Below are 11,175 nucleotides of genomic sequence, written 5' to 3'. Positions count from 1 at the left end.
TTCTATAACAGATGCCTAAGTCACAAGGTATTACAAATATTTACTTAACCATCTGTATTGTCAGTGGGCTAAATTTTCTCAAGGCTATGGACTGTTTTCATCCTTATGTTGTGATCAGCTCACATTAAAAGTACATGAGCTATCATTCCTTCACAACCAGGCATCACAATATTGAAACTCAGGTTGTAAGAGTTAGGCAACATCCCCAGGGGGATGTCAATGAGGTGGAGGACTAGGAAGTGCCCTGACAGAGACACTGACTTAACAAGTGTAGGAGTTCCCACTGTGGCACAGTGGGTTAAGAATCTGACTGCAGTGGCTTGGGTCACTAGGGAGGCACGGGTTCGACCCCCTGGCCTGGCACAGTGGGTTAAAGGATCTGGCACTGCTGCAATTACAGCACAAATCACAGCTCCTGGGACTTCCATATGCCAGGGGTGGGCCATAATAAGAACAAACAGAAAAAACAACTAATATATGGACCACAACACTTTTGTGAGTACTTTAGAAGCAAATTAAGAAGTTTCAGCACCCTGGGCAAAGCTGAGAACAGTCATGCCCCTCCCCTGGGCTAGCAGAGCTTTGTCCCTAGCTCAGTTTCCCCATCATGAAGAGTAGGAGGAAAGAGAATGGAAAATTCTCCCAGGTTCCAACTTTTTGAGAGCTGCCCGAGTGACTGGTTCCTCTTTGCCGGATTTGGAGTGCTGATGGAACTGGCATTGGTTTGGCACCCGAGGGTCTGCAGTGCCCCAGACATAGGCTGGTGTGGCTCTGCACAATCAGGGGAAGGTGCCCAACTTGAAGCTTCATCCTTGGGAGGGAGGAAGAAGTGTGTGCATCTGGTGTTCCAGCTTTCTGGATGGCTGCCCAAATGACTGGTTTGTGTCTTGCCTGACTTGGCCTGTTGATGTACTTTGGGTGCCTGGGGGACAATGAGAAAAAAGGACAGTGGGGTGGCTTCCTCCTCTAGCACCAAAGAACCTGCAGTACTGCAGATGGACACCAGAGGGAGAAAGAGATCATGAGTGCCTGAAAAAGAAAATGGCAACCCTCTCTAGCAAATCACACACACAAGCCCAGAGTTGTGTCCCTCCAGAAAAGTTCCAGAGGCCCCCAGAATCTATAAATGGGCTGATCGGTGCAGGTCTTCCCTTGTCAAAGCTAGAGGAGGTGGCTGTTTTTTCAAATGCATAGAACTCAGCCAAAAATCAGAAGGCACACAGAGAAGCATGGCCCATTCAATGGAATGAAATTAATTTCCAGAAACCAACTCCAAGGAAGTGATCTAAGAATAACCCGACAAATAATTCAAAATAATGGTTTCAAAGAAGCTCAATGATCTATAAGAGAATGCAGACAGCTAAATGAAATCAGGAAAATGATGCATGAACAAAATGAGAATATGAACAAAGAGAGAAATTATTAACAACAACAACAACAACAACAAAAAGCCAAATTCTGGCATTGAAGAATACAATAATTGAGCTAAAAAACTCACTCAAGGGATTCAACAGCAGGTTTGATCAAGCAGAAGAATCAACAAAGAGGAAGTTAGGCCATTTGAAATTATCCAGTCAGAGAAGCGAAAGGAAAAGGTGAAGAGAGCCTAAGGTACTTATGGGACTTGAACAAGCAGACCAATATATGCATCATGGAACTTCCAGAAGAGAGATGGGGACAATGTTTGTTTTGAGAAAATAATGGCCCAAACTTCCCAAATCTGAAGAAGGAAACACACATCCAAATTCAAGAGTTAAGCAACATTCTACTAGACTAGAAAACTGATGATTATATTTTTAATGGCCTTTAAAGCAGTTTTATTATTCAGGTGAACTGACCGACTACTTTGAGGGAGAAGCCAACACTGTAAAGAATCAAACCTGTGGTGCTGTTATAATGTCTTATTTGTGTAAGGATGGAAAGGAGAAACAGGTCCAGGGGGAGGATTATAGAAGGGGACACTTTCCTCTCAGCCCTGCCATTTCTATGGGAAAATATCCAATCCACAGACTTTAAAATGAAGTTTATGATGTAATTCATAAGCTCTTCCTTTGAATAAATTTTCTTACCAAAGAACCAAGACTTGAAATCATTCACTCTGTTCTAAACCTTATGCATCTTGCTTATATTTTACGTGGTTTTTAAAAGTCGTATGCTATAAAGTATCACATACTCATCAAAACTGTAGACCCCTCTGGGAATATGATAAAAGAGAGCATGGACCCTAGTATCCTCGAAAAATGCATCCACATACCCAAGTTAACATTAAATTTCAGAGGTTTTATAGACTGCATGAAGTACACCTTGGATGCCTTATGTATCTGTGGGGACCCCAGTTTTAAAAACTTTGCTTTGATGGAGACCCTGGTGCTGTTTCCCCATGTCCAAAGGGAAAGGGCAGAATAAATGATCCATGCAGTTCTTCCAGCTGGGGGTGAAGTACAATCAAGTACAAAGTCTAATACAAACCAACTAATTTAGAGTGCTTGTGTAGGCTGGGAGTAGGGTGGGTGGAAACTGAAAAGAAACCACCTTTGTAGTTATTACAGCTAGAGGAAGATTAGACTAGAAAATGAAAAGGTCATACCACTTGCTATCTCTCAACAACCTAAGTCAGGAATGCATGTGTATATTTTTCAGCAAAATTCTCAAAGTCAACAAAGAGAGGAGAGCCAAATATACCCCGAGTATCCCACCAAGAAACCACCTGCTAATATTACACGGTGCTGTGAATCAGGGCAACTAATCAAACATTTATTAAATGAACAGGGTACTAAAAATAAGGAGTCTGTAATTTCGTTAAGTGATGCTTTATGTTAACTTCTGAATTATGCTTTGGAACTCTCTAGGTCATATGTGGTTAACTTTAATAAAAATGTATACATTTTATGTATACATGGGAAAATTGGAAATTTCCTTCAATAACTTTATTCTTTACAAAAGTTATAAATAAATAAAATGATTTAACTTCTAAAGAATGATTATATTGAAGAAGAAGGCATTGCTATCACCATTCTAAATTATGGGAATGCACCCTATTCCTTCACCTTCCAATTCTAGCGGCAAAGTGAAAACTGAGCTGAAATTAAGCTGAACTATGACATCGCTGCCTGGGATAGACACATATGGTAATAAGCACAGGCATTTCCAAACATGGAACGCTGGGCCCCCGGGGTGAGAGAGAGGGGTCTACTGAATCTTGCACTCGGGCACGTCTTCTTCCGAGGAGGCATGCCAAAGGCCTGGCTGGGGAGCCACAGTCTCTGCTTCCGAGGTTTGTTCTTCTGAGGGGAAAAAAAAAAGAAGCAACAACAAAATAACCTTTGTAAAAGCACACACAAAATCCAGATACAAGTGAAGTGGAAAGGATAGTAGAATTGAGACAGTAGAAATACATGTAGAATGAAACATGACACTTAAACATGGTCATTAAATTCTTCGTTAAAAAGGTTTATGTGGGAGTTACCATCGTGGTTCAGTGGCTAATGAATCTGACTAGCACCTTTGAGGGTGCAGGTCTGATCCGGGGCCTTGCTCAGTTGGGTTAAGGATCCAGTGTTGCCGTGACCTGTGGTGTAGGTCACAGACGTGGCTCAGATCCTGTGTAGCTGTGGCTGTGGTGTAGGCCAGCAGCTACAGCTCCAATTTGACCTCCAGCTTGGGACCCTCCACATGCCTCGGGTGCGGCCCTAAAAAGAAAAGAAAAAAAGGTTTATTTTACTTCATCAGGGCTAGAGAAGTTTATTCCCTATTTTCTCATAAAATGAATCATAAGAAAAACCATATTGCACATAAAGCAAAGAATTAAAAAAGTCATATTAGGAATTCATCAAAGTCAAAATAGGAGATTCAAAGTGAATCAAATACAGATTAACTAAGTTTGATTTTCTTGTGTCTTATTTTTATCTTATTTTTTTTGCTTTTTAGAGCCGCTCCTGCAGCATGTGGAGGTTCTCAGGCTAGGAGTCTAATTGGTACTACAGCTGCCGGGCTATGCCCAGCCATAGCAACGCAGGATCCGAGCCGCGTCTGCCACTTACACCACAGCTCATGGCAATGATGGATCCTGACCCACTGACCGAGGCCAGGGATGGAACCCACAACCTCGTGGTTCCTAGTTGGATTTGTTTCCTCTGTGCCAAGACGGGACTCCTTGCGTCTTATTTTTACAAAAAAATAAAATAAAAAATGGTGTGCTAAACAAATACTATATATTTTAGAGAATCTTTGGCCCTCTTTCGAAACTAAATCTAGCATAACTGATCTTGGCAATTATCTTAAGTGTTGAAATCATGTAAATTTCCTTTTATAATTAAAATTAAAAACTGACATTAAATTTTCTTAGACATATTTCACTAAGTCAAGCTGAGATTATGTTCCTTAATTCTAAATTGGTCAGTTTCTGATTTATGTATCCCTCCAACCTACGCTTTTATTGATTTCACTTAAAAAATTGTACCAGAGATCCATATATTGATAAAAAATTTAATCTTTTTTTGAGGTTGGATTAATCCATATTATGTATGTACCTTTGGCACTTCAGATAAGATCAAAAGGTGATTGTAAGACTTCATCAGTTTCTCAAAAGACTCTTCTAAAATGTGTTTGTGTGTGTTTACAGCAAAAGTTCCATGAAGTGCTAGCTAGTGGAAGGTCCTTAAATGTTTGTTAAATACTGTTCAATGACATGAATAGTTAAATTTTTTGTCCAAATTGCTTTGTTCCTTACTATATCCCTAAGAGCACTGTCAGACTGCTGACTTGATCTGGTTTTGATGTGTAGTTGGTAAGAATGAAGTGATTCCTTCTTGGTCACAAAGCAGTGCTTTCATAAACCCTGGCAATCTTTGCTCAGAGCTTTCAATGATCTGGCAGCTGCCTCTTTTGGTGTAGATTACTGCTTTAGATTTCTACAAATAGGGTATTTCTGAGAGGGAGATAATGCTGTCACAAAGGTCCATGTACACTTGGGCATGTGATAAATGCTGTGTGGCGAGAAAGACTGAGAAAAACCCTATTTCAGAATTTCTCCTGACAAGTTCTCACCTCTGTGTACAGCACCCCCACAGAGTGGGGATGTTCTTGACGCCACCTCACCCATCCAAACAGGCATCTAGCACTGCTGATTTTACCCCCAAGTCTCTCCCATCTGCCCGTGTTCATGCTGTCACACCCTTGCTCTTGCAACTGTCAAACTCTTGGTCTTATGATTTGCTGGTTACCTTATAGCTGAGGTAATGTTTTCAAAATTTACAAGTCATGTTCCTCTGCTATTGTCTAAAGTCTTTCAAAGGCTTCCTAAATATGCTTTCACGATCAAGTTTAAATTCCTTCATACCATCCACAAAGTCTCGCCGCACATCTGGCCCGCCCTTCTCTCTGACTGCATCCACAGAAGCCTACGTTCCTTGTGCTCTGGCTGCATTGTATTTGTTTCACCCTTTCCCCGGCTGTGGTCCCTCCTGCCCTGGGCCCTGGCTGGGACTGCTACTCTTCCATCTGCCCGAAATGCTTTCTCTCCCCTCTTTTTCAAGTAACCTGTATATTTACATACCTGGGCAAAGGCCTAAACCTGAGTTATCAAAATAGCGAACTGGAGGAGGTATTGGCAAAGTCTTGGATCGTCTATCAAAAAACCAAGATTTCGGCGATTCCTTTGGCCCAGGATCTTGTAAATTCTGTTCCTTGCAGTGAGAAGGCATATGCTGTCTCTTTTTAGAGGCTGTTCCAGTCACTATAGGAGACTTTGGAGAATTCTCGCAAGCTACTTCTTTATGAGCCTCTCTTTTAAGAGTTTTCTCCTTCCATGTTTTAACTTCATTGGAAAGATGATGATTATTGCTGAAATGTGGGGGGGAGAAAGGAGACTGTGATTCCTGCAATACATTCACATTTAAATTAAAAAAATTGTTTTAAATTGTAGTAAAATATATATAACATGTAATTTATTGTTTTATCAGATTTATATTTTATTTTAACCTAATGCTTCCTGTTTGGATTGTTTCCAGTTCAGAAAATGAAATGCGGTCAGTATAAATTGTAGTAAATCTTCATAATCATAGAGTTTTGAAAAGAAAACTCAGAGCATGTCATTGGCTTTATACATGAATCAATGATATCATCCAGGGTTTATTTACTGATAATTTGTGGCCATCATTTGATAAATTAGCCTTCTGGGTAGATGACTCTAATGTACCTGCTGTTTTAAAATAAATAATTCATGGTGCTTTTCTGGATTAGCTATGGTCTTGCTTCTATAGGCAATGCCGCCAGCCTTTATTCAGTTTCTCCAGAGGAAAACCTGGCCAACAATCCTAGGGACCTTTCTCTCCTTTATTTTATGTCAGCCAAGTCTGTTGATATAACCTCATACTTATTTCTCCAATTCACCTCCTTATTTTTATCTGCATTGGTGCCATTCTAGTCCATGCCAAAATTGTCTTTTTCTTGGACAACAGATGCCTAAATCAGAGCCTTTTTACACTGAGGTGCTATCTATCTCATCAGGCCATGCCTTAAAATTCTCCACCGGAGGTAACCTTCCCTTACATTTAGGATACCATCCCAACATCCTCAGATTGACCTCTAAGGGCCTGTGGAGTCTGGACTAGTTAACTCTGGCATCTCATCTTGCACTTCACTCTGTCTCTTCTTTATGCCTTGGCCACACTGGATGTCTCTCAGTTCTACCAACTGTTTACTCTTCCTGATTCAAAGCCTGTGCAGATGCTGTTTCCTCAGCCCAGAAGGCTTACCTGCCTCTCCCTTCACCTGGCCTAATTTCTACTCATTTTTCACATCTATTCTTATAGTTTGTTGATCACCACCCTTCTCCATACCTAGATAAGGTTTGAGTTCTTTGTTACATACCCTTTCATAATGTACTATTTTTTTTGTTGTTGTTTGCTTAATAGCACACACTACAAATATTTAGTTATTTGTAATCTTTGCCCCCTCAAAGATCTTTTTTCACTTCCTAGTTCTTGGCTTAGTTATTAAAAATAGGTCAGTTGATAAACAGCAAACACCTGAAATGGTACTACCATATTCTTATTCCTTTAAAAAAAGACGTACCACATTAACTTTAAACATTACTTTCCCTATATGTGTGAAGCACTGCCAACTGCAAAAAAATATTTACTGATGTGTCTATATCATCCTCCTCCACATGTAACAGCCGTGAGTATAATTTTTGTATCATGTAAGCAGCTCTTACCTTAACAGTTCATTCTTTTGCTTTATTAGCTGTTCATTTTGCTGCTTTAACTTAGAAACTTCCTTTTCTAGCCGCACATATTCATTTTTCAGAATAAGAACTTTTGTGCTTTGTACAATACCACTGCCTCCCCCACAGGTTAAGGGTTTATTTGAAGGCTGAGAATCAGTGTGTTCTGATACCACTGTGAGAGGCAAAAACAGAGGTGATACTTTTAATAGTTCCAAAGTTCAAAATAAAGAAAACATCACGAAGGGCAGTAAGTCACTATAAAACCCCAAGTATCTCAACCACCATCTCCCTGACTTCTTCCTTCTCCCTTACTTCACATGCATATTTGGTCATCAGTTCTAAATAGCTCTGGAATCCTCCAGCTACTCTCCATCCACCAGTTCCATGACCATAATCCTGCTGACTGTTCACCATGACTGCAGCAGTGACACTCCTCCCCGAAAGAGCTGTCCTCCACTCTTCTACCTTCCACAGCAGTGGAATCACCTGGACGGCTTCTTCCTACAGTGTGCGTGGGGTTCACCCCCGTCACTCAGTGCATTACAAGTACTTAACACATATTTGTTCACTAAATAATCCTTAGGCTGCTACTGAAGCACATATTAACTATTCTATAGGATGTGTGTAAAGTAATGTAAAGAACTGTTTTGTAAAGTTTAGATAAAATTGCATAAAAATGCGAGGAGCTTATGAAGCAGAATTATCCACTGGGTCACTGACAATTTACAAAGGGGGAAGTAAAGTGTATGGGGAAGATACTCAATGTCCACTTCCTTGTGAATTATTTGAATTCAGGGATAATATATACCTGAAAGTCACTTACGAATCAAGAGTATTTATCCTGATCTTTCTGTAACAACAAGGAATCCTCAGTTCTATTTTTATCAGTTGAAGCTTTCCAGGTAGGAGCTGTGATCATCTTTAACACAATCTCTGATTCTTTTTTTAAATGAGTGAACAATAATACACAAAAATATTATCTTATGCTTGCTTTACCTTTAGAATTTTCAGTGTGTTTGCACACAGAACTTTTAGTTTGATCCTTACAACAATTATATATGTAAGCCAGGATTGTCCAACCAATCTTAGTGTTGTCCCCAGGATTTCAGAGCCGTTAAGGAGGGCAATCACTTCAGAGCCTTATCCCTGACTGCTAGTTTAATGCTTGTTTTACTATACAAAGCTGCCCCAAGTACTGTTGAGCATTTTCTTTCAAATGAAACATAAGAGAGAGAAATATGGAAAAAGGCATATAGTTTGAGGATGCACTGTAGAAATTTGATCATTAGACTTGAAGACTGTACCTGAGATAAATACCAAAGAGTTTGTAAGTGTGCATCAACTCTGTATTTTTAGTATTAAGAACAAGTAGGATAATATTTAGTTCTTTTTACTGTGAAATGATAATATTTTTACTGTGCATGTGGTTATAATCCATTAAGACATGTGCTTGTATTTTTACTGGGAAGTGTACTTCCACCCTGGTAATCAAGTCATTCCTTTATAGGACTGAGGTATTTTCACTAGTAAGATCTGATAATGCAAAAGTAAAATTCATATTTTCTAAGAATCTATAATGGATAGTTAAGATATGGTAAACTAAAGAGATTTCATAGGGTAAATATGAGCACAATGACTTCATTTAAAAAACAGCTCTTTCTTCACAGAGAGAACAGACTTGTGGTTGCCAAGGAGGAAGTGGGATGGACTGGGAGCCTGGAGTTAGTAAATGCAAACTATTACATTCTATCCATTTAGAATGGATGAACAACAAGACCCTACTGTATAGCACAGGGAGATGTATCCAATCTCCGGGGATAGACTATGATGGAAAAGGATATAAAAAAGAGTGTATATAAATTTATAACAGTCATTTTGGTGTACAGTGGAAACTGGCACAACAGTGTAAATCGCCCATACTTTAAAATAGTCCTCCTAAATCAGTGATTAATTAGGTTTATTCTTGACAGTCATATTTATAATAGTAGTCTTCAAAATGTATAAGCACACTGAAGTAAAATGGAAAAATTGGGAAATATCAGCATTTTCTACTTACTTGAGGTATCTTGGGCCTGTTGATTTCTTCTAAGATTTTCTCGCAATAGCCTTATAACTTCTTTTTGATATTCTACAGTAGCTTTTGTAGAAGCAATTCTATTAAGAACAACAATAGGAATATGTAAAAGGCCAGAAACTAATGTTTAATGAAGGAGTAAACAACTGCTATCACGAATATTCTAATAAGATCTATCACATCAACACAACATCCATAGGTAGCAGTAGATAAGACCTCAGGATGCCCTCTTCTCATCATGCACCTCACAGGTGTAACACCATCAAATGGAAATATTCTGTTTGCTTGCAGGGACGATTTTTTCTTTTTTTAACACTGGGAAACCAGTTCTTTTTGAATTTCAGGAAGCCCAACAGCTATTAATTGATACTGAGTAACATTTCATTTGGGGTCACCATAAAACAAATAATTGGTCTGTTACCACGAGGGCCTAGAATACTTTCAAGGTACAACAATCACCAGAGCATGAAAGCAAAAAGCAGCTTCCTTTCTAGATTGTCAGGAAGGCAAACCCTGGCTGCAGCTCTGGTCTAAGGTGATACAGTCAAAGGTCAAATTCTGCTCATTGTTTCCTGGTAGAAAGAGATATTTTATGAATTGTTTGCTTAAGCGTTAATTAATGATGATAAATTATGAGATACTTTGACTTTCTTAGAAATTTACAGCACTTGCTGTAAATAAAATTGTTTTTTATAATGAAGATCTTAATTGGTATAAGTTTCTCCAGGATAAATGAAAATTTAGTGTCACATTTTAGGCAAAATTAGACATCATCATTAAAATATGTGTGTGTGTGTATTTATTTATTTTTGGCGCACCTGCGGCATGTGCAAGTTCCAGGGCCAGGGACTGAACTTGCACCACAGCAGTGACCCAAACCACTGCAGAGACAATGCTGGATCCTTAACACACTGTGCCACAAGAGAACTCCAAGATATCATCTAAACGTTTATTAAAGATTTATAGGAAGAATAAAGAATGTAGGAGCCAGAAGGAATCGAAATCCTTTAATAAAAACCTACCCTTTTATAGATTATGAATGTGAGGCTCAGAGAGATTAAACAGCTTGTGGAAGGTGATGTATTCATTAGTGATAACACACTTATAATTTAGGTTCCTGGCACTATTTAATGTTCTTTTAATTATGCTATACCACAAAGAACTTTAAGCATGCTGTTATATATAGTACTATATAGAAATCAATAAAAAGAAGATATGCTTTTGGGCACTAGGTGCGATTTAAAAGAAAATACAACTTTTACACAAAAACACAATAGGAAGAAAAAATAAAATTAAGAGAATAAACAGAAACCCCAGTTAAACTGCTAAATATACCTACACACACCTGCAGGTTCTTAACATTCACTTTTAAGCATAAAAAAGCTATTTTAAAACCATTTGTATCTGATTGAGCAAGAAGCATCCAAAGACATAATGTGTTAGTAATTAATTAGAGCTGTGCTTATTTTAAAAGCCTTTGCATCTGGAATGAAATTTTAATAAATTTAAAAATCTGTGCATGTTTCAATTATTTTTTGAAAAAAGCAATAACAATATTTTCTAATACTTAAAGTTTTAACTAATGCAAAGAAATTTATATAAATTTCCTTTTAAAAGGAAATTTAAGCTATTAAAGTCATGTTTAATTAAGGCAAAACCATACTCCTTTTCAAACTCCTTGGCATTCTTCATTTTCTCTAGGTCTATTTTCACCAGCTTCATTTTGAGGTCTTCAATTTCTTCTTTATAGGGCTTAGCTCCTAAAGTAACTTGGTCCTAAATTTTTTACAGAAAAGAAAAATAATTTTAGAGCAGTTTCAGAATTGTTAACTGCCTTGAACTGATAGGAACACTTGAAAATAGCATTTTCAGA

At 38.3% G+C, this 11,175-nt stretch overlaps 1 protein-coding gene across 11 annotated transcripts in view; it reads right to left on the bottom strand.

Annotated features, from left to right (window-relative positions):
- Window positions 2,730–11,175, bottom strand: part of CENPE (centromere protein E) — a 76,358-nt gene continuing 67,912 nt past the window's right edge. For 10 of the 11 annotated variants that reach the window (XM_021100714.1, XM_021100715.1, XM_021100721.1 and 7 more), the window contains 5 exons: window positions 10,966–11,078; window positions 9,285–9,382; window positions 7,217–7,400; window positions 5,555–5,841; window positions 2,730–3,284 (listed from right to left, as the gene is read on the bottom strand). In XM_021100714.1, coding sequence (XP_020956373.1) covers window positions 3,190–3,284; window positions 5,555–5,841; window positions 7,217–7,400; window positions 9,285–9,382; window positions 10,966–11,078 — 777 coding nt within the window. In that variant the 3' untranslated portion in view covers window positions 2,730–3,189. The remainder of the gene's footprint in view (window positions 3,285–5,554; window positions 5,842–7,216; window positions 7,401–9,284; window positions 9,383–10,965; window positions 11,079–11,175) is intronic. The other variant, XM_021100716.1, reaches the window with a different exon arrangement.

The sequence above is a fragment of the Sus scrofa genome, chromosome 8 (assembly GCF_000003025.6).
Source record: "Sus scrofa isolate TJ Tabasco breed Duroc chromosome 8, Sscrofa11.1, whole genome shotgun sequence".
NCBI classification, from domain to species: Eukaryota; Metazoa; Chordata; class Mammalia; order Artiodactyla; family Suidae; genus Sus; species Sus scrofa.
The sequence above is the reverse complement of the archived record's forward strand: the minus strand, read 5'-3'. Positions and strand labels throughout refer to the sequence as shown.